General features: G+C 51.8%; 1 protein-coding gene across 5 annotated transcripts in view; it reads right to left on the minus strand.

The window, feature by feature from the left end:
* Positions 1–23,433, minus strand: part of LOC138720816 (1-phosphatidylinositol 4,5-bisphosphate phosphodiesterase beta-2-like) — a 47,070-nt gene that overhangs the window by 12,997 nt on the left and 10,640 nt on the right. For all 5 annotated transcript variants that reach the window (XR_011337480.1, XR_011337481.1, XM_069857176.1 and 2 more), the window contains exons 4-19: positions 16,258–16,398; positions 15,763–15,842; positions 15,114–15,167; positions 12,512–12,587; positions 11,657–11,757; positions 11,118–11,284; positions 10,784–10,930; positions 9,917–10,074; positions 6,531–6,613; positions 6,086–6,170; positions 4,086–4,257; positions 3,324–3,421; positions 2,901–2,997; positions 2,429–2,513; positions 1,894–2,018; positions 18–172 (exon numbers count right to left, since the gene is read on the minus strand). Coding sequence is in view for 3 of the 5 variants with exons in the window: in XM_069857176.1 (XP_069713277.1) it covers positions 18–172; positions 1,894–2,018; positions 2,429–2,513; positions 2,901–2,997; positions 3,324–3,421; positions 4,086–4,257; positions 6,086–6,170; positions 6,531–6,613; positions 9,917–10,074; positions 10,784–10,930; positions 11,118–11,284; positions 11,657–11,757; positions 12,512–12,587; positions 15,114–15,167; positions 15,763–15,842; positions 16,258–16,398 (1,824 nt within the window). In the remaining 2 variants the exon portion in view is untranslated. The remainder of the gene's footprint in view (positions 1–17; positions 173–1,893; positions 2,019–2,428; positions 2,514–2,900; positions 2,998–3,323; positions 3,422–4,085; positions 4,258–6,085; positions 6,171–6,530; positions 6,614–9,916; positions 10,075–10,783; positions 10,931–11,117; positions 11,285–11,656; positions 11,758–12,511; positions 12,588–15,113; positions 15,168–15,762; positions 15,843–16,257; positions 16,399–23,433) is intronic.

The raw sequence follows: 23,433 nt of genomic DNA on the forward strand, positions 1-23,433 counted from the left end.
GCGCCGTTTGTACTTGCCGTGACAGACAGGGTACTGGCCACCACCACGTCGATGCGGTCCACGGAGAAGGGGTCAAACTGCTTGTCCGGGCGCCGCATGAATTCGTGCTTGAGCAGATACCCACACTGGCCGTTGAACTCAAAGAGGGCCATGTTCTGCTGCATGGGGACATCTGAGGTACAGGGGAGACACCGAGGGAAACGTCACCTCCTCAGGTGGCTATCAGGGAGCTGGAAGACGCCGTACGTCTACAGCCCCTGCTCGCTAAAGGCTCACAAAGCTGTTTCAAAAACTAATTAAGCCTCTCGGCACCCTACGGGGAGGAACATCACAGCAGCTGTGGTGAGAAAGGTGAGGGGGTTGCTGATGCCTGCACCATAAGGCACGGGTGGAACGAAACCAAAACCTCCTGGTGTGGTTTGAGCTGAAGCAGAATCAGTTTCTGACTTCAGCGAAGTCTCGTCTGAGCAACTTCAGTTTCTGAATGATAACTGCATGTTTTTCAGATGGCTTCTCTAGCAGTGATCACACGGGGATGCAGAAAGACCAAGGCTTGTTCTTGTTCCTACGGAAACTGAGACCACCCCGAGCTGGTGGAGCTCAAAGAGGTGAAAAAGGTCACACGTGCAGGGAGGGGTGGGCAGGAGAGGTGACCCCAAACAGACTGGCAGAGGATTCCAACCCATACCCGTCCTACTTAGGATGAAATAGAGATCATGAGGGCCTCGCCCTCTTTTGCAACAGCAAACGCCCAGTGAGGACCTTGCCTGTCTATTTACTCCTGACCCTGGATCCGTGCAGTCCCAAATCCAGCTCCTGAGCCCAGCTCCCTCCTACCCCAGACCCTTCCCCTCGCGTCTGCTCTGCAGCATCCATGGGGATACAGTCAGTGAGGAGTCGGGGCCTGATGTCATATAGTTCTAGATATTTTATTATTTCCTGATTATTTTCTGTGTTATTATTTCATTAAAGCTGCAGTTTTAGTTTCCAACCCACAAGTCTTCTCTTCCCATTTCCCTTTCCCTGGGGGCAGGAGGGGAGGGAATTGGGTGCTCAACTGCTCAGTTTTAGCTGCCAAAATCAGCCAGGCCAGGGCTAAACCCTGACACTCTGCTTTAAGAAGCACCTGCTGGTTTGGGTGTGAAGTCAATAGTTGTCTGAACCCCCCTGCTCCTCACTTTAAGCCTCCTCTCAGACCATGCTCTCCCCCTGCCAGTTCTCCTGACAACACTGCCTTGTGCTTTCTGCACTTGTCTTGACTATGAGATCCTCTTTGTAACCAATCCCTCACTCTCTCCCTTTTAAAGTTGATTTTTTTAACCCTACAGCTGGTCCCGCACACTCTGCACACGAGACGCTCCTCTGCGGAGAGAAGAGGAGTAAAGAATAGCTTTCTCTGGAGGCTTTTCTCTCCTTCTCGTGCTGCTTGTGCAGCAAAGAAAGGCTTTTCTGCCCTGTTCAGGTCAAAGTAGTGGAAATTACAGCCCAGACGGGCCAGTGCCGTAGCCAGATGGAGCCCTGCCAGCTGCCTTCAAGAGAGGGAGCAGCTCAGGAGGAGCAGGAGCTTCTGATGCGTTCGTGCACGTTATTCTCTCTGACATCCCATAACAGCACAGCCAGAGAAGGCACCCGGACGCTGGGTGAGAGGAGAACGTGTCTGGGTGCGTGCACCAGTGGGACCAGCACCCGTGTGCGCTGGGTTTGTGCTGGGCCTGGAACAGAGCTTTGGGTCTGCAGGAGATGGAGTCAAGGAACAGCGCTCGGGGAGAAGGCAGGCAGAGTACATGCACCCAGGGAAAAGGCAGCAGAAGGGAAGAGCAGCGGAGGAAGAGACGGGGAAGGCGAGCGCGCAGCCTCACCCACCCAGCAGCTGGAAGCCAACGTGACGCTCACCCATCGTCTGGAAGTTGAGGGCCACCATCTGACAGCCGACGTTCCAGAACATCTGGGGCATGTAATTGGAGGAGTCCATCCGGGTGCCCTTGGGGTAGATCCGGCTCATCTGTCGCTTGTTGTATCTGCAGCCGCTCTATCGGAAACAACTCTGGAGAACTCATCGTGTACCCCGGGGCTGGCTCGCGCATTCAGATTGGGAAAATTGTTTAAGCTCTACTACCAAATGCTCAGAGCCTTCCAGACAAGAGAGGCCCCGGCCACATCAGGCTCCCTTCCCATGCCCTTTGCACTCAAGCAGCCTTGGTGTTCACTACAGCAGGACACATCCTCTCAAGAATCTCTCTGAATCGGTCCCAAGCCACTTTGGAAGATCCTACCTCTCCAGCACCAACCCACTTTACATCCCTAACGAAGAGTTCACCTGGTTCTGGAACCAGAAGCCACCTAGATATTCCTCAGCCTCACGCAAGCCTCACAGGACCCCACGCTCCTTATAAACAACTCGGCTGGGCCAAGGCTGCCAAAAGGATACTCCACAAACTGCACCGGGAACTTGGTTAGCAGATCATACGCCTTCAGCTCGGTGAAGGAAGAGATGACATAGCTGCGGTTCTTCTCTAGAAAAGGGAGATAAGAAAATGTTTAGAGGAAAGGCATTTGCAGGCCCCCATTCTGTGTGTGTGGATTGACAGACCCAGCAAGCACTTGGCCCATTTATTCCCACTTTCTATTGGATCCCATTCCCTATCAAAGAACCACGGAATGGTTTGGGTTGGAAGGGACCTCAAAGCCCCTCCAGTCCCACCCCTGCCCTGAGCAGGGACCCCTCCCACTGGATCAGGGGCTCCAAGCCCCATCCAGCCTGGCCTTGAACCCCTCCAGGCATGGGGCAGCCACCCCTGCTCTGGGCAACCTGGGCCAGGGCTTTGAGGTCCCTTCCAACTCATTTTCTATGATTCTATGATGGAATTACTTGGGATTCTGAAAGGACTGAGTTGACTTACGGGCAGAGACTTCAAAGGAGTCAAACTTGATTGGCTGTATGTAATTAACCAGGCTGGACATCTCCTCGTACGCTGTCACTTCCAAACCAGCAGTGCCCTGGGCAGAAAACAAAACCCAAGAGAAGATGAATGTACAGACTCGTCCTGGAGATGAAACAAAACACTCTTGGGCTTCACAACCAAAGGACTCTGGTGGCTGCCCTGACTGAGAGTGTGGCTTCCCAGGCCTCCAATAACTCTTCTGTCATATTCGCCAAGCTTACATCACCATTTCTTTTATTCAGTGTCCCCTGCAAAAGCAGCATTGCATGGGGGAAGGAAAGACTCCATTTGGGGTTCATCCCTATTCAGTGTGGTGAGGACCCAGAGAAAGCTGGTGGCCAGGAAAAAGACCAGAAAGGTACAGAAAGCCAGTAACAGTACCTCATCTGACTGCATCTTTTTAATTTCCTCTTCATCCAGGTTTCTGAGAGGCTCCTCCTCTTCCTCTGGTTCCTCTTCAGCCACATCACCTGCCCAGACTGAGCACACGCAGCCCAGGTCAGTGCTTCGTATCACAGAGTCATGGAACGGGTTGGGTTGGAAGGGACCTCACAGCCCATCCAGTCCCACCCCTGCCATGGGCAGGGACACCTCCCACTGGATCAGGGGCTCCAAGCCCCATCCAGCCTGGCCTTGAACCCCTCCAGGGATGGGGCAGCCACCCCTGCTCTGGGCAGCCTGGGCCAGGGCCTCCCCACCCTCACAGCAAAACATTTCTTCCCAAGATCTAATCTACTTCTCTGGGAAAAATAAGGTTCTATAAACCTTTAAGAACCTCACAGTGAAGAACCAGCCGTGGTGAATTTGTGGTTATTGGAGAGTTACAAGCAGTAAGAAGTCATCCATCAAACCAATGGCCGGTGCACTTTAATGAATTACAGCCTCGTGCAGCCACACGCCTTGGAGCAGGCAGGAGAGCTGCCTGATGGGCATAACTCGATCGTCTTTTTTTGGTTGCAATAAAGTGTTTGAGAATATGGTGAAGACTTGATTTCTCTTCCAAGCTTCTGCTGCTCCTTGAGATAACTAAATTAATGACTGGGACTGGCTGGCCTCAGGCTAGTACTGGGTCACCTGGAAGGTGTCCAGAGGGCCAGACCTGCTAATCTAGGTCTACTCGCCCCATTTTCCCTTCAAATGTACCAGTATCTTCAGCATCCATAGAGGATGGTTGCTCAATGATCTCTGGTTCCACATTTCTTCCTTTCTTCAAAGAGCTCTGCCTCTTCCCAGATATCGACTGGTTCTTTTTGTTCTTAATCAAGATCTTCCCTAAGAGGTCTTTAGGACTTGGCAGAGGAACTCCTGGCTTCAGCTGCAACAGATAAACGTCACACCAAATTTTCATCACAAAGACAGAACTCAAACGCTCCTCCCTCCTATCCCTCCCAGAATTGCTCTTCTGGCCGTTGACTGGTGCACGGATACATCTCTCACCACTATATACTTTAAATTCTCCAACTCCTAGTGTTTCCCACTGGATTTATGCAGATTTTTACCTAAGACTTCATCCTCCCAATGCTGTTTCAGACCAGTGTTTTGCTCCTGCATATGCTGTTCCTGCATCACAGCTTAATAACTGTCTACGTCTCCTGAAGGCACCTGCACACCTCTGGCTTTTTCATCACACCTCCCCCTCTCGTTACCCCAGAGGCTCACTCCTCCATCAGCACTGAGGTCGTAATTAAACACCCTGCCTGCAGCAGGTCTGAAAAAAGAGATCCCCAAGTGGGTGCCTCAAGACAAGGATGCGTGACTCAGCCTGCGCTTCTAGACCTGCAGACACCAGCAGGACCGTTCATCATTCAGCTGACGCCCTGAACTGTTTCTCCTCACACCCCCCACCCATTTCTTCCCATTGCCTGGACAAGAAAATGGGTCTGGACAGTGGGAAATTCCCAATTTACTCATTTTAGTCTCTTCTTTTGATCTCAGTGCTTTCAAATAGACGCTTGGGCCAAGTGTCTCAGCTCCCCCCATCCCACCGGTTTTCATAGAATAGAATCATGGAATAGTTCAGGTTGGAACGGACCTCAAAGCCCATCCAGTCCCACCCCTGCCACGGGCAGGGACACCTCCCACTGGATCGGGGGCTCCAAGCCCCTTCCAGCCTGGCCTTGAACCCCTCCAGGGATGGGGCAGCCACCCCTGCTCTGGGCAGCCTGGGCCAGGGCCTCCCCACCCACACCGTGAAGAATTTCTTTCTAATGTCTCGTCTAAATCTTCCCCCTTCCACTTCAAAGCCATCCTCCCTCATTCTATCCCCACATGCCTTTGTAAAAAACTCCTCCCCAGCTGTTCTGGAGCCCCTTTCAGTCCTGAAAGCTGCTCCGAGGTCTCCCCACAGCCTTCTCTTCTCCAGGCTGAACAACCCCAACTCCCTCAGCCTCTCATGAAAGAGGTGTTCCAGCCCTCAGATTATCTTCGTGGCCTCCTCTGGACCCGTTCCTCACCCAAAGGAACCGCCTCGTGCTTTGCAGAATGCAAGCAGTGCCTGTTATTTTAAATCTGTGTCCATCCATGAGGCAGCTGAAGCAGCAGCGAGCATGGGGATCACCAAAGTGTCGCTGCTACCACGCCTGTACAAGAAAACGGATCATAGAATCACAGAATCATCAGGTTGGAAGAGACCCCCTTGGATGATGAGGATCAGGCAGGTTGGGAGCTTCACTCAGCTACTCTGAGCACAAAGCTGTGTGTGCCACTGTCCCTTCCTGGAAAGGAATATTTCCGAGGCTAGTAATAGGAATTGAGAAGCACTGGTAGGAAAAGCCCAAGTTGCTACTAAGCCCTTGTTCCTGTTTCTTTACAAAGCAGGAGCTGGCAGACAGATCTGAAACAGCACCATGTACCAAAATACACCATCCCTTCTGGTACAACCAGTGCAGCTTGGTCACCGAGAGCTTGGTTCCCAAAGTCACTCAATTCCCAGAGCGTTATGTAACAGCAGAGTCAGTCAGGAAAGTGCTTCGGAAAACCTCTCTGACTCGTCTTCCATCCACGCACCATGGTGCTCACCCCTGTGAATCATGCTTATTTGTCCATGTCTTGTCCCCTCTCTATCACTGCCCCCTCTCAGCACCAGGAGATGTTTTATTCCAGAAAGGCCCCTCCACCAGCCTCCTTTTCCAGATTCCACCTACCGGGTACTTCTCCAGCGGCTCTGTCAGCAGCATATCTCCAAAGATGGTTCGGCAGTACTCAGCCATCTTTGCCTGCTGCTTGGGCCTAGAGGAAAACAGGTGTCCAAATTCAGAGCTTAGCATGAGCAACCATCTCAAGATCCGTGCGCTCTACCCAGAAAACCATCCCTCTTTCACCCAGACAACTACGTACATCTTGAAGTCCTTTCCCAGGCCTATTCCCATCTGCTCACAGTCTCCCATCCTGAGCTAAAAGGCTGCACAGATGTGGCCGCTCTCCCTCTGCAGCTGCTGGCTCACCCTTCGGCTCTGACCCACCTCCAGTTGCTCCCAAAATCTCAATCAGTGTTTCGTTTCAGCTCAGGCACTCAAACCCAGCAGCCCCTCCCTGCACGCTTGCTGCTCTGGACAGCAAACACCGTTCTCCCAACGCCCAGATACTCACGAGTCCACGTGGTTCTCGAAGGAAAGGATGACAGGGTAGAGAGATGTTTTAAAAGCACTTTCCGCGATGGCCTCAATGGCATCCTAAACGAGAGGCAAGGGTCAGAGAAAAGACCAGAGAAGAACACGGATACCCAAATGTTCAAGGCCAGGTTGGGACTTGGAGCCCCTGATCCAGTGGGAGGTGTCCCTGCCCATGGCAGGGGTGGGACTGGATGGGCTTTGAGGTCCCTTCCAACCCAAACCATTCCATGATTCTATGACCACACTCATTGATTAGAGCCACGCAGCTGATCTCCCACTGAACAGACTCCAAATCAATCATTGCCAGGAGCTTCTCTTTAATGTAACATTGTGGTTTGAGATAAATCACAGTCAGTTTTCTAACTTCAGCCAAGTCTCATCTAAGTAACTCCATTTTCTGCAAGAAAACCCTAAGATATCCTGGGTTGCCACTGTGGAACCTTATTTATGGTGGTTTTTAACTACATATTTCTCTCTCCTATTTATGTGGCTAAAAAGTACCCGGAAGCCCAACTGCTCAGTTTTTGGCTGCCGAAATTGGCTGGGCCGGGGCTAAATCATGACACGTAACTCATCTTCTCCCAGTAAGAAGGTGAGAAGGGTCATCTCGTACCCACCTGGATTTCCAGCCCCAGAGAACACAACCTGCAGCTAAACTCAACAGCTTGCATAAAAAATGAAGTCAAAGATGCAAGATAATGAGTATTTCATAGTTCAGTGTACACATAAATGAACGTGAAAATGTCTATTAGAGAGGCAAGGCACCACCAAATACGCTTTGGGTTGGGAGAGAAAGGTGTGTGCAACACTAGATTAAACTGCTTTAAAATTTATATTAAATATCTATTTATTTTTACCTCTGAACCTGTCCAATTTTCTATCATTTCACCTGCCTCTAAAATCCTTCTCTCTAGCAGCAGAGAAACTGGAATGTTCAGTAACCAGCAGTGCTGACGTTTCAAACACAAATGCCATAGAAACATTCTCAGCATTAAGAGTGTAAGGAAAAAGAATCATATTTTTCCCAAGCCCCTACTAATCTGCCACAAATTTCCTTCACTTTTCTGTTTTGTGCTGCTAATTGATACGGGAAAGAAGGGTTAGTTGTTCCTTCGCAATTACAGTTCCTTATTCCCCCAAAGTCCTGATTCATGGACCACTTGGACTTCGTATTGCGGACACCTGCGAGGTTCAGAGGAGGAGAAGCTAAAGAAAAGCTACTAAAATGGTAGAAAAGTGAGGGAGGCGTGGAGGGAGAGATCTCCACATTATGTAAAGATCTCCGTGTTATGTAAAGCTAAAACCTGGGCACACGCTGTGTTAGCAGCTTATGATTTCCTCGAGGGGGGGACCCATGCTTGAGCAGAACTCTGCAATTATAGCAGCTTTTATCCAGCCGTTTCTCCTGTCGTAGTGAGCCTCTGGGCAGAAAGCAGCAGCGATGCTCTGCGATTAGGGAAATTACTGACTTGGACTGAACACAACTGATCCTGCTGACCTGAATGGCCAGTTCCCCTCCATCCCTAAAAATTTTAGTAATAGTGAAGTGTGGGAACTGGGTGGAAGAGAGGGAATAAGAATAAATAACTTCAAAAAGCAGAATAAATAACTTTAAAGCAGAATAAACAGCTTTAAAACAGAGCCAGCAGTGGTCTAGGTGGCCAAGAAGGCCAACAGCATCCTGACCTGTGTCAGAAACAGAACGGCCAGTGGGAGCAGGGAAGGGATTGAGCCCCTGGACTCGGCTCCGGTGAGGCCGCACCTTGAATCCTGGGTTGAGTTCTGGGCCCCTCACTCCAAGAAGGACATGGAGGGGCTGCAGTGTGTCCAGAGGAGGAAATTAAGCTGGAGAAGGGGCTGGAGAACAGGGTTATGAGAGGCAGCTGAGGGATCTGGGGCTGTTGAACCTGGAGAAAAGGAGGCTGAGGGGGAACCTCATCGCTGTCTACAACTGCCTGAAAGGAGGTTGTGGTGAGGTGGGTGCTGGGCTCTTCTCCCACATAACAAGTGATGGAATGAGAGGAAATGGCCTCAAGTTGCACCAGGACAGGTTCAGATTAGACATTAGGAAACATTTCTTCACAGAAAGTGTTCTCCGGCCCTGGCAGAGGCTGCCCAGGGTGGTGGTGGAGTCCCCAGCCCTGGAGGGGTTTAAAAGCCAGGCAGAGGAGGTGATCAGGGACCTAGTTTAGGAGTGGAGAGGGAGAGTTGGACTCTGTCTCAAAGATCTTTTCCAAACAGACGATTTAATGATTCTATAAAGAGCTTTCAAGGTGCCCCTGCCTGGGGGCAGCAGCTCTGTAAAGGAGTGCAGAAACAGTAACTGCAATGCACTGATTTTTAACCTGCAAGCTTTTTGGAACCTCTGTGGTTAAATGCCCTCTGTTTCCCAGGGAGAAGCAGCCTTTGCTTCAGGAGCCAGGGAGCTGAGTCCTCAGGAAAGCCATCTGCCCAGCGTGCTGCACTGAACGCATCCCACATGCTCATGGAATTAGGAAGTAACTAAAACCTATTCCTCCAAACCGCCACTGTGTGAGGCTCTAAGCCTGAAACCTGCCGCAGAGCAAGGGAGAAGATAAATACGTCTTAACCGTTTGCTTTCTAAAAGCCATCCTGTTTGTTTCTCTGACCCACATCCATGTTGAAGTTGTTCTGCCTGGAGAAGACTCCCAGGAGACCTTATTGTAGCCTTTCAATACTTAAAGGGGGCTGACAAGGAAGAGGAAGAAAAAATTTTTAGCAGGGCCTGCAGCTATAGGATGAGGGGGGGTGGTTTTAAACTAAAAGAGGAGAGAGTTAGACTAGATCTCAGGAAGAATTTTTTTATGCTGAGGGTGAGGAGGCCCTGGCCCAGGTTGCCCAGAGCAGGGGTGGCTGCCCCACCCCTGGAGGGGTTCCAGGCCAGGTTGGATGGGGCTTGGAGCCTCTGATCCAGTGGGAGGTGTCCTTGCTGCTGCAGGGGAGTTGGACAACATGACCTGTAAAGGTTCCTTCCAACCCAAACCATTCTAGGATTCTACAATCCATCCGTAAATCCACCATCTATCCATACACCCGTCCTACTCAGCACTGTGTGTGCAGGCACAACTACTCAACCATCTCCCCACCGCTTCCACTAAGCTGCCTGCAGTTCCCTCATCCATCCATCTCCATCCAGCTCTTGTGGTCCTCCTGCTCCAAAAATGTACACGAACTCCAACCTATTTGTTCATTTTTCATTCTGTCTGCACATTCGTTCACCCGCCACCTCCCCATCAATCTTTTCCTCTCAAACACTTCGCCCTCAGCCCATCCATCTCACAGTTCCCTCCACCTCCTCAATCAGACTAAAACCAAGAAGTGAAAAGCAAACTCCTTCCACACCTTGAAGAGGATCTCAGTGGTCATGGTGAAGCCGTGAGTGATGATGGGCTCCTCATCTGGGGGACGGCCCTTCCAGCAGTCCAGCTCCACACAGCGGCAGCCGGCCAGCAGCGTCTGGCGATACATTTCAGGAGATGAGATACCAGAAAACTGCCCGGCTGGAGAAGAGAGGCTTGGCGTTAGCTACTCATGTGGGACATTCACTGCACAAACTGGAGTTTAGGATGCTTTAGGTTACAGAGTGACCTTTCTTCTTCTTACACAGCATTTAAGTGCCAAGCTCCTTGTGGTAGGGAAGGGATTGTGTCCCTGGACCCAGTGCTGGTGAGGCCACACCTCAAATCCCGGGCTCAGTTTTGGGCCTCTCACTCCAAGAAGGACATTGAGGGGCTGGGGCATGATCAGAGAAGGGAATGGAGCTGGGGAAGGGGCTGGAGAACAAGGGCTGTGAGAGGTGGCTGAGGGACCTGGGATGTTTAGTCTGGAGGAGGCTGAGGGGAGACCTCATCATTACTCTGCAGCTCCCAGAAAGGAGGTTGTGGTGAGGTGGGTGCTAGGCTTTTCTACCAAGTAACGAGTGATGAGACAAGAGGAAACGGCCTCAAGTTGTGCCAGGGGAGATTTAGATGGGATATTAGGAAAGATTTATTTACTGACAGAATGGTGAAGCCCTGGCAGAGGCTGCCCAGGGCAGTGGTGGCATCTCCATCCCTGGAGGGGTTCATAAAACGTGTGGCTACGGTGCTTGGGGACATGGTTTGACCAGCACAGTGGGGTTGGGCTGCCAGTTGGACTGGATGAGCTGAGAGGGCTCTTCCAACCTTAATGATTCCATGATTCTGGGCAGCCTCTGGAATTGTCTCATACCTGTTAAATAGGTGTTGTGTGAGGAATTGATGAAGTAGTGCGAGAGCGGCTGGGTCATGTCCTGGTACAGCAGTAACTTGTCCAGCGCTATCATGTTGTTCTCAGGGCCACACAGGAACCAGACCATCCCCTCTGGAGACAACTGCCCTGCATGGAGAACGAAGCTGTTCATAGGACTGAAACAAAATGGCTTTGGCACCTCCACTGCAAGACGGGGACCTGCGAGAATCCCTCTGTTTGCTCCCTTGGGTAAGTCAAGGCAGCAGAAGGCGCGAGATCCTCTGCAATTCTCATATGGCCTCTAAGCGAGGCTTTGGGGCTGAACATGACTCACCTCTCTGGATGTTGATCCCGCTGGGCTCGTACTTCTCTATCAGGCTCTGCACCTGCTCGGGTTTGGCTGGTGGGAAGAGAATGTCGTTGAGGCGAGAGTCTCGCTGCTTCTTATTGATGAACTTTGCCAAGTGCTCTTTGGTCATGTAGGGCTTTGCTTTTAAATGGCTGCGGTGAGAGAACAAGAGGGGCAGAGATGATGCCTGGGTGTGAGCCAGAAAACCTCACACAGAGAGGTTGGTCCTTCCTTGGGTCAGCAGCACAAGCAAGATCACATCATTATGATCTAGTGCTGACCTGGAATCAAGTCCTCTGATGGTGACAGCTGAGGCCCAACAGCACACTGAGCTTTCATCCTTCTTATTCAGGCTGTGAGTAGAAGCATGAAGTGCACGGACACTGCTTTGTGACCTGGGTATCTGCCCCAATAAGGCTTGAGACCAGACAAGCCACATTGCATTATATCCCCTCGCCCCTCGTTTTTGCCTGTCTTTTCCCACAAGAGATGACGCTCCCCACTGCGGCTTGAGGGAAACTTACTGTGAGGTGAAAATCTCATCAATCTCAGGCCGTGGGCACAGATTCATGAGGAAGGTTTTATAGACGGTCTCGGGGAAGTCCTCGGGGTTGATAGCATCGTTCTGCAAAAGGAACAAAGAGACATCGGGATCACAGACCCATGAGGGCTCGGACCTCTCCATCAGCACCTGCAGTTCAGCACTTGCTTGTGACGATGCAAGAAAGCAACTGGAGCATCTGGTGAGGTGTTTAGGAAAGAACAGATGGAGCAGGGAGGCACCACAACGCCCTGGGTCAGCACGGACAGTTATTTGAGCCGCCCCTCGGTGCCACCTGCGTGATGCATAAAGCTAAGGCACGGTGGGGTTGGGCTGCATGATCTTACAGGGCTTTTCCAACCTCAAAGTCTCTGTGATTCTATTCTAAGGCCTGACCCAGTGGTAGAAGGTGCCAGAGGCCCAGGCTGTCCTCTGTGGGTTGGTAGAAGCACCGAGATTCACCTTCAGATCTGCTCCTTCAAAGAGCACATAGGGAAACAGGTAGAAGGGAATGCGCTTGGTTTAGTGTATGATAGGAATGGTTGGACTCAATGATCCAGTGGGTCTCTTCCAACCTGGTTATTCTATGATTCTATGACTCTCATGTCACACAGCGCAGGCGACGCAGTCACAAGTGTTGCTGCAATACAATCAGTGAGACCTGACCTGAGCAGGCCTGCCGCTGAGAAACAGCAGCCAGAGGCAAGCAGGAGGTTTCACAGCGACTCAGAGCATCTGGGCTGATGAGGTTTTCATAGCCAAGAGCACCACAGTCAGGGCAGGCAAAAAGATGATGCTCAAACCAGCAGGACCTTTGGCTACCTAGCAAACCACGTACCTTGCCCTTGGGAAGATGACAAGCGCTTAATGCTGCTTCCACCCTCTTCCTGTCCGCAGGAAACATCTGAAAAATACTGACCAGACAGAGAAAAAAGAAATCACCGCAGTGGAACAGGAGTGAGGTCAGAAAGCCTGGTGCTGGGTGGCCAGGAGCCAGAGTGTAGGACACTCCAACTGTGCAGTGAAAGAGATGGACGAGAAGACTAAACACGAACCAGAGAAGAAAGGCAGCGTCTCTCCAAGGGAGTAACCAATGCATCACGCCTTAAAAATGTGCAGTGGCTGCTGCCTTAATACAGAAGTTCTCTATTTCTGCTCTGAAACCTGTAAGAGCCTCATCGCTAAATCACATGGGCTCACTCTCCCAGTCCCTCACCCCTGCCCTTCCCCTGGCCTCCTGGAGGTGCCGTGGTGGGAGGCCTCGTGCCACACGTTCCCAGGACGCTTCCCTCCGGGAGACACCATCGAAGCGGTAACTGGCATCAGCCAGGAATGACTTTGTAGTCAAGACAACTTCATAAAAAAAGCAAACAAACATTGTGCACATTTGCTGCTTTGAAAGAAGGCAAAAAATTCTGGAACCAAAGGTTTTGCATCAATTAAAAGAACAACTCGTTACACAGGCAAAGAAAAGGGTACACCACAGGATGGGAGCAAAAAAGTTCTGCGGGAACCAAGTTCATCTCCAATTTCATGGAATCATGGAATGGTTTGGGTTGGAAGGGACCTCAAAGCCCATCCAGTCCCACCCCTGCCATGGGCAGGGACACCTCCCACTGGATCAGGGGCTCCAAGCCCCATCCAGCCTGGCCTTGAACCCCTCCAGGGATGGGGCAGCCACCCCTGCTCTGGGCAACCTGGGCCAGGGCCTCCCCACCCTCACAGGAAAATATTTCTGCCTGAGATCTCATCTCCATCTTCTTTCTTGCAGCGGAAAAGCCTTCCCCTGGTCCTGTCCCTACACTCCCTGATCAAGAGCCCCTCCCCAGCTTTCCTGCAGGCAGATTTAGAAAGCTGGGTCCTGGTTGCAGGACAGCGTTTGCTTGGCCAAGCCTCCACCTCTGTCCTGCACTGTGGAACAGTCACAATAACTGAGCTCTCCCTGCCCTCAGAACACCCCAGTTACCAGCACTGAGGTCTCCTCCACAGATAAATTTAGATGTCAGCTCTACTGAGATCCTGACATCACAGGTGCTCACAGCCAGAAGGGAACAAAAAGTGCCAAGTGTGTTGACAGGAGGAGAGTGCTCAGTGGGAGCTGCAGCTTATGCAAACCCTGGGCACGCTGCTTCCTGAGCTGCCCTTTGCAAGGCAAAAACCACAGCCCCTTGTTAGGAGTCAAAAGGGACTTCAATGTTGGAAGAGAAAGGCAGAAGCTATGGGGCACTCAGGAGAATTCAGATGTGGAGTTTTGAAAGCCTTACATATTCCTGCACTTGGAGATGCTGAATCACAGAACGGTTTGGGTTGGAAGAGACCTCAAAGCCCACCCAGTTCCGTCTCCCTGCCATGGGCAGGGACACCTCCCACTGGATCAGGGGCTTCAAGCCCCATCCAGCCTGGCCTTGAACCCCTCCAGGGATGGGGCAGACACCCCTGCTCTGGGCAACCTGGGCCAGGGCCTCCCCACCCTCACAGCAAAACATTTCTGCCTAAGGTCTCATCTCAATCTCCCCTCTTTCAGCTCAAAACTATTCTGTTCATCTCACACCTGCCCTCCCTCATCCAGAGCCCCTCCCCAGCTTTCCTGGAGCCCCTTTCAGCCCTGGAAGCTGCTCTAAGGTCTCCCCGCAGCCTTCTCTTCTCCAGGCTCAACAACCCCAACTCTCTCAGCCTGGCCTCCTGCGAGAGGCGCTCCAGCCCTCGAATCATCTTGCTCTTAATCTGAACTGTGTAACAGTCTTACGCTATAAAAAGCCAAGCACTTTTACCCCTGATGAGAGGTACAAGCTGTTTCAGGGATTGTTACTACCCTACTTCAGAGGAATAAGCTCTTTTCTCTCTGCCTCGCTTGAGTTTTAAAGCCCACTTCATGAACTCTTCCCTAGCGTGAGTTATTCATTAAAGACCCACACATTTTTCAAAGCCCTCTGATGAATATGCTGCCTCCTGACAGAACGAAACTCTGCTGGTTGGTGGCTTCAAAAACAAACAACAGAAAGTATTTATTGTTGAATAACGATCAGCAAGGCAGGAGCCCATTAGCCAGCACAGACTTAATCTGGAATCATTACACAATTTAACACGCTGCAGGAAGTGTATTTATTGCAGGTGATCAGCATTTGCCTCTTGTGATGCTCTAATGCAGCAGAGTGGGTCAAAACTGCCAGTGAACACCTACAAAGGCACATTCTGCGGCTCCTTAACTGGATGGGCTTTAAGGTCCCTTCCAACCCAACCCATTCTATGGTTCTACGTCCCAAAATGATTCCTTGGGAGGAACCTAGGAGTCCTTTCATGGTCTGGATCCAGAGGGAATGACCTCTACTTCCTAGGTGCAGAAAGAGCTGGCAGCTGAAGCTCTTGAGCAAACATCCTGTCGCTGGCTGCTCTGCCTTTCGTCTGACTGAACACACAATAACACAAACATCCATACTCACTTCCTGACAGGAATCTTCCCCTCTGCATTAAGCTGCATCTTCAGCTTCACCAGGCTGTGAAGAAAACCAAGATTATGAAAATCATAGAATCATGCATACATTAGAGGTCCTGTTAATGAAGGAGAAAGAAAATATATGCAATTGGGAAAACAATCCAAGAGCAGAAAATTAGAGTCATACAGACCCATCAGCTTCACCTCAGACAGAACCTCTCACTTGGGAAGGAGAAACAGGCAAGTTATGAGAGCTTAGATATCAGAAAAATGCCTCTGAAACAAGAGACAGAGATGAGATGATGGTATCTCCTATTACTCAGCATTCCTCTGTGATCCCAGGTTGTGATGATGGGAGACACGTTTGAGGCTCAGCATTTCAGTTTCTCTGACACCACTTCTGTGCCCGTCAGCCCTCATGCGACACACAGACCAGCTGCCAAGCCCAACCTGTGCTCCAGGGCTCCTGAGCTCACACAGGAGTCGTTTTGGACACACAACCCAACTGCCAACCCCAACTAGTTGCCTGGGCCTCCCAAGCTGGCACAGGACTTGTTTTGGAGGCTGCCAAAGGACTTGGACACAAAAAAATGTCTTTCCCTTCTCACACAGCACACAAACATCTCAGAGAATGAGGTTTGGCAGAAGTCCCTTACATTTTCTCCAGGAAGGTGTAGCGAGAAGCGTTGTAGGTAAGCGGATTCCGAACGATGGCCATGATGTCCTCAGCCCAGCTCTGGGAACAAACACACACGCAGTTTAGAGGCAGCCAGGCATTCTGGAATTGCACCAAGAACACCCTAACAAATGTAGAAAGGGCTACGAAGCCCGGTCATGGACCCTGAGCTTGGCTCTTTCACCTTCCCACTGCCTACACGTTCCAGCAGCAGAGACGTTCACACTGAGCCTTTCCAGCTGTCTCTTTATCCACACAAAGCACAAGAAGGACAATACTAATTTTTTTCCCCCCTTTCTTCTCCACGCAGGGCAGAAATGTATAGAACCACAGAGGTACCACACCTTCCCGAACACAAACCTGCTGGATTATAACCTTGACAGGGTTCAGTTCCCTGCCTTTCCCTCTCCTTTCTTGCTCCCCACTTAATGCTCCAATGTTTCCCAGCACTTCCTTGCCCTCAGGACCCCAATACCTTGCCAACATTCTCCTTGTAGGACACGAAGTTATGGAAAGTGAGGTCCACCATGTCAGGGCCAGATACAATGGTCAGAGTCTTAAGTAGGAAGGTGCTGTGAGGGTAATCCAAGTTAAAAACCTCTCGGAGCTTCTGGCACTGCAAAACAAACACAACAGATGGGGATGGAGGGAGGATGAGGGGAACGACTTGTGAGAAAAACAGGACACAATGGAAACTTTGACTCAAATTCACAGCAAGCTTTTCAAGGGTTGCAAAGTTGTTCAATGTGATTTTTCCTTTCCTTGGCTTTCCTTCTTTTTCATCTTTGTTCTGGAGCCTACATTACCTGGATCGTCCACGGAACAGACCTCGTGGCTGACATCCCTGCACAAAGATGCTGGTTTGGTCTGAAAAAGTCAAAGCTAGAGACTCCTCTTACATAAATTCCTCTGAAACTTCAGTCTGAGCTTGCAGACAATCATAGAATCATGGAATGCTTTGGGTTGGAAGGGACCTCAAAGCCCACCCAGTCCCACCCCTCCCACTGGATCAGGGGCTCCAAGCCCCATCCAGCCTGGCCTTGAACCCCTCCAGGGATGGGGCAGCCACCCTGCTCTGGGCAGCCTGGGCCAGGGCCTCCCCACCCTCACAGCAAAACGTTTCTGCCCAAGATCTCATCTCAATCTGCCCTCTTGCAGCTCAAAACTATTTCATTCATCTTATCCCTGCCCTCCCTGATCCAGAGCCCCTCCCCAGCTTTCCTGGAGCCCCTTTCAGCCCTGGGAGCTGCTCGAAGGTCTCCCTGCAGCCTTCTCTCCTCCAGGCTCAACAACCCCAACTCTCTCAGCCTGGCCTCACACAGGAGGTGCTCCAGCCTTGGATCATCTCCGTGGCCTCTTCTGTTCTTGCTCCAACAGGTCCATGTCCTTCCTGTGCTGAGGACTCCAGAATGCAACCACCTGCCTGCATCACACTGCGATTCCAATGGAAGCAATTCCATTCCCACCAAGGAATTTTCTCCTCACCCTTCGGCTGTACCAGCAGAAACTCCAAACCAGCTGAGCATCAGGCATTCTGATACGCCTGCACCAGCTCCCACACAGAGCCACACAGAGACTTTGTAAGGACCTCTGCAGATTTTTTTCCACTACATTTTTCCAGATTTCAGGAGCATTGGCTATTTTGACACATCTGTAGCAAACAAAGATCTTGAGGAAAACCAGGATGGGCTGGATTAATGACTCCAGACCCTCTGACTGCTGTCACTTAGTAATAGGGACTCTTGGACTGTGTAGTCCAAGAGGATCTGGATGGAAAGAAGTAAGAAAGCAGGCAGCCAGCCAGAAGATTTGCGTATTTTCCAATAGTTAGGGAATTGCTAAAATGCCTCATTCATGCTTCGGGGGCAATTTTCCTCCGCAGGAGTGAGCAGCACCCACACTTTTCCTTTTCATGACGAGTGGCGACGCGTCAGGATTTTAACTTAAATTTAACTTCATCTTGCAATCCCGCTGGCGTTTGTTCAGCTTCCTTACCTCTAGCGCTGTGCATCAGACAAAGCAAAGACAATAGAGAACTTGTGGTTTGTGCTGAACTCATTTCCTGTATTTGTCACAACCCAGCTCCTCCCAGCCCTTCCTTCTGCGAGCCGGTGCAGCTCGGCTCTCCAGCAGAGCTTTCTGTTCCTAACACTTCCCTCGCAAGCTGCACCAGAGCTTTTGCCTTCATCTCGCTGTGCTCCCCAGACAAACCTGACACACACACGATAGCCGACTGCCCTCTCAGAAGCTGCTGGCCATGACTTCCTTAGTCTGTGCTGCTTCGTAACCGTAGAATCATAGAATGGTTTGGGTTGAAAGGGACCTCACAGCCCACCCAGTCCCATCCCGGCCATGGGCAGGGACACCTCCCACTGGATCAGGGGCTCCAAGCCCCATCCAACCTGGCCTTGAACCCCTCCAGGGATGGGGCAGCCACCCCTGCTCTGGGCAGCCTGGGCCAGGGCCTCCCCACCTTCACAGAAAAACATTTCTCCCCAAGAGCTCATCTCCGTCTCCACTCTTACAGCTCAAAACCCTAATGCCAGGACCTCTACCAGCATTAACTTACGACTCCTCCTAGCACTTTACTTCAGGAGAAGCCACCTGCAGCAGGAAGAGGAAGGACAGTCTCATTCAGGAACTAAACTGGGTCACCTTTCCCCAGAGACTGAATTCCTGCCTGGCCCCAAGTGAGTTATTCTCTGACTTTGTCCTGCTGGCTTTAGGTGGGAATGGCCTCCCTCCCAGGGTAACTGCAGGGATGGAGGCCCAACCCAGAATGAAGATGGTCAGAGAGGACCAGGAACCGTGTCCAAGGGCACAGAACCTGCTCCCGTGGCACCTTCATCATCTGTGCTCCTTTAGCACCTTGGAGTTGCAGCTTCACCGTGTAATCATGAGTCTCGGTGCAGGTGGCCTTGAAGGAAAAATAGGAATTGCTGCCTGAAAAGCAGGAGAATTGTATGAACCATGCAAATCTGAGGAAGGGAAACAAGCTTAGCAAATCCACTTGGAAAAACAGAAAACAGCGAGCAAACAGAACACACGCCGCTGGCAGAGCAGCTGAAATACAGATTCAGCTTTCATTTCACTTCCCGCCCTCCTCATTTCCCTAAAATCCTCATCTGCACAAACCAGATTCATAGTCCAGAAAGAAGCAAATTCCTATGCAAATATAAACAAAGAGTCAGGCCGAACACAAAAGCCAGAGACAGTCCCTTCTCCTTGAGTCATAGATCCATTTGGTTGGAAAAGACCTTAGAGATCACTGAGTCCAACTGTACCTGTTCTTGACTAAACCAGATCCCTGAGCACCTCATCTGCCCAGATTTTAAACCCCTGCAGGGATGGGGACTCCACCGCCGCCCTGCGCAGCCTCTGCCAGGGCCTCAGAACCCTGTTGGTAAAGAAATTGTTCCTGATGTCCACTCTAAACCTGCCCTGGTGCAACTGGAGACCGTTTCCTCTTGTCCCATCACTTGTCACTTGGGAGCAGAGAGAGATGAGGTCTCCCCTCAGCCTCCTCTTCTCTAGACTGAACAGCCCCAGGGCCCTCAGCCGCCTCGCACAACCCCTGTTCTCCAGCCCCTTCCCTAGCTCCGTTCCCTTCTCTGGACAATGTCCTTGGAGTGAGGGTCCCAAAACTGAACCCAGGATTCGAGGTGTGGCCTCACCAATGTTGAATACAGGGGGATGATCCCCTCTCTACTGGCCACCCCGTGGCTGATCCAACCCAGGAGGCCACTGGCTTTCTTGGCCACTTGGGCCACTGCTGGCTCATGTTCAGCCACTGTCACCCAGCACTCCCAGGTCTTTTTCTTCCAGGCAGCTTTCCAGCCACTCTCCCCCAAGCCTGGAGCTGCACGAGGTTGTTGTGTCCAAGTGCAGGACCCGGTACTTGGCCTCATTGAACCTCACACCATTGGTTGCAGCCCATAGATCGAGCCTGTCCCAATCCCTCTGCAGAGCCTGGGCCCCTGGATCCAGCCTGCCCAGATCCCTCTGCAGAGCCTGGGCCCCTGGATCCAGCCTGCCCGGATCCCTCTGCAGAGCCTGGGCCCCTGGATCCAGCCTGCCCGGATCCCTCTGCAGAGCCTGGGCCCCTGGATCCAGCCTGCCCGGATCCCTCTGCAGAGCCTGGGCCCCTGGATCCAGCCTGCCCGGATCCCTCTGCAGAGCCCCCCTATCTTCAAGCAGATCTACACTCCTGCCCAGCCCAGCATCACCCACAAACTTACTGAGCGTGCACTCAACCCCCTTATCCAGATCGTTGATAAAGACACTGAACAGAAGCGGACCCGAAGCTGAGGCCTGGGGACATCGGGCCAGCGATTGCCAGGATCTGCACTCACGGCACTGACAAGTCTGTATCTTCACAAAACGCACTATGTGATGCAGTGGTGGTGGTACGAGAAGACAGGGTTTGACGAGTCTTCTCTCTTGGAAAAGCGTTTGACTGCCAGAAGGCAAAAGGAGCACTAAGATTCAATAAATGGCTCTGCAGGTAACGCTCCCTCCCGGGGTTCAGCGGTGGGAGCTGTGGATGGGGAAGGCTGCCCTGCTGCCGTCTCACCGGGGGGCCACCCTGTCTCCACGCCAAGTGACTCAGCCAGGCGAGGCAGGAGATACCTCTGCAGATGAAGCACTCTCAGCTGTCAGTGCCGCCTTATCTAAAGGAAGCGGGAAACGAAGCGACACGCAGATTCATTCACATGGCACAAAATAACCCACAGCATTCTGAAATTGAGCCGGGACAGACCACGAGGGAGAGATGCAGCCTGTGTATCCTCAGCAACTTCTGTCCTGTGGGCTAAGGCTCCCGCTGCAGAAAGAGAGGCAGGAAAAGGATCCAGCATGGCAAAAGGCCTCTAGCCCGTTGTGACTGGCCCCTCGCTTGGCCCTATTTGCGAGCCACAGCTTTCCTCCTGCTGTTCTCTCACCTACACATCTATTTGTCTCCATTCAAGTCCTTGCGGTCACTGGTTTATTCCTTCCGAAGCATCAGGCCCTGCCTCACCACCCCCATGGTCAGGCCGGTTGCTGAGATGACAGACGATGCTCCAGCCCCAGAGTTGCCGCCTTCCGCCACGACGCAGCGGCACGTCCCACCACCCACAGCATGTTTACAGCCCACAGCTCAGCTCTGACCACAACGGGGACGCTCCCTGCGCTGCTGGCCCCTAAACACCACCCGTTCCTGCTTGATCATCTTCAAATAAAACACAGGAAATAAAATCACAGAATTGTCTGGCTGGAAAAGACCTTGGAGATCATTGACTCCAACCACTACTAACACACACCTTTGAGTGCCTCATCTGCCCGGCTTCTAAACCTCTCCAGGGAAGGGGACTCCACCACCGCCCTGGGCAGCCTCTGCCAGGGGCGAGAACCCTTTCCAGGAAGAAATTTTTCCTGATGCCCAACGTGAACCTGCCCTGGTACAACTTGAGACCATCCCCTCTTGTCCTATTGCCTGTCACCTGGGAGAAGAGTCCAGCATCCTCCTCACCACAACCTCCTTTCCAGGAGTTGCAGACAGTGATGAGGTCTCCCCTCAGCCTCCTCCTCTCCAGGCTAAACAGCCCCAGGTCCCTCAGCCCAGGACTCAAGGTGCAGCCTCACCAGTGCGAAGTCCAGGGGCACAATCCCATTCCTGCTGGCCCCACCACAGCCCATCCAAGCTAAGATGCCATTGGCCTTCTTGGCCCCCTGGACCACTGCTGGCTCATGTTCAGCCGCTGTTGACCAACACCCCCAGGTCCTTCTCTGCCAGTCTCTGTGTAACTTTCTGCTTTGTACACATTCAGTTCAGAATCTGCATCTCTGGGTTCAGTAAGAAGACACGTATGGAAGATGAAACCACTCTATGATCATGACAGTCAGTCAAAAAAATATAAGCAACTGCTGCTTTTATGACAAATTCTTCTTGTTTCAAAGCCAGCATTGGCTGAAATATCTAAACAAACCCCCAACAAAGCCAACAGCCCACAGTCTGGCCTAAACCACTGTGGATTTTGGTCCCAATTACTGCAGTCTCTGTCAGTTTTCTGGGGTCTTGGCGCATCAGAGAAAGGCAAATCGCAGCAGCCGTTCACGTTCCCTCTTCCTCAAAGGAAAACACAGACTTGCCAAGTAAATAACATCTTGATCTGCTCTAGCATGCGGCTGAACTGCATTCAATAGCTTTTTATCTTGTCTCATTTATGTTCAAAGTCTCCGCTAATCCTTATCTTTATTGCTCTTGAACACGTGCCAAAGTTCATTCTGCCCCATCTCTCCAAAAAAAAAAAAAATTCCATGGAGAAAACACACTGCAGAAAACAGAGCAGCTCTGGGAGCAGACAACGCGAAGGGGGAGAGAAGGGAATCATGTGTGTGGACAGCAGAGACCCAGGGGCTGTGAGGGGCTCATGTGCTGACACGCTAAGAGGTGTCGCTGCCCACGGCAGGGGTGGAACTGGATGCGCTTTGAGGTCCCTTCCAACCCAAACCATTTCTTGAGTCTAAGAAAAGGAGGAGAGGCTTTCTCCAAGAACGTACAGGTGTCTCCCACCTGGTTTAGTCGCAGGAATCATCTTTTTCTGGGACAAACAGCAGTGGCTTCTCCTTGGGAGAAGCCCAAGCGACTTGTCCCTTCGCTGTGGCTGCACTGCAGGGTGAGCACCCTTGGCCGCCCCAACACAGCAGTGTCAGGAAGCAGGACCCACCAACCCTGCATCCCAGCTTGCAGGGACAGAGCTGGGGCCTGTGACAATGAGAACAAGGGCGAGGAGAGGCAGCTGAGGGAGCTGGGGGATGTTTAGCCTGGAGAGAAGGAGGCTGAGGGGAGACCTCACTGCTCTCTGCAGCCCCTGGATGGGAGGTTGTGGTGAGGTGGGTGCTGGGCTCTGCTCCCAAGTGACAGGACTGAGAGGAAACGGCCTCAAGTTGTGTCAGGGGAGGGTTAGATTGGAGATTAGGAACAATTTCTTCACCAAAAGGGTTCTCAGGCACTGGCAGAGGCTGCCGAGGAAGGCAGTGGAGTCTCCATCCCTGGGGGGGTTTAAAAGCCAGGCAGATGATGCACTCAGGGACCTGGTTTAATAGTGGGCAGGGACAGTTGGACTCAATGATCTCAAAGGTCTTTTCCAACCAAATGATCCTATGAACACTGTGAGGGAACACGTACACCAGCAGATCCTCTTAGATCCTCTTAGCAGGAGCTCGGGGCGGGGGGGCTTTGGTGTTCTTTTGCCTGCTGTGCACTGAGAGGTTACAAAGCAAAACCCCAAAACCTCTGGCTTGGTAGCAGCCGGCAAATGGTACTGCGAGCAGGTACCTTCCAACATCCACAGCACAACCACCCCCTGGCAGGGAGACCCATCTCGCCCACCCTGGCCTGGAGAGCTCGGGGCATGTTCTTGCTGCTTGAACCGCAGCCAGAAACTCAGCAGGGGCAAGCAGCACAGAGGTGCTCAGTAAAGGACCAGCCTGTAACTGCCTTCAGCCACAATCCAGCAGGAAAGCAGCTCGCGAGCTTTGTCTCAGTGGATTTGCCGTGGTGTCACTTGCAAATAAAGGGAGAGGAGGGGAAAAGGGTGCTTGATCCATTATTGGCACCACCCAAAGCCTGCTGTGATCCTGTTCTTGTCTCAAACACCATCCATCACCT

Source organism: Phaenicophaeus curvirostris, chromosome 5 (genome assembly GCF_032191515.1).
Source record: "Phaenicophaeus curvirostris isolate KB17595 chromosome 5, BPBGC_Pcur_1.0, whole genome shotgun sequence".
NCBI classification, from domain to species: Eukaryota; Metazoa; Chordata; class Aves; order Cuculiformes; family Cuculidae; genus Phaenicophaeus; species Phaenicophaeus curvirostris.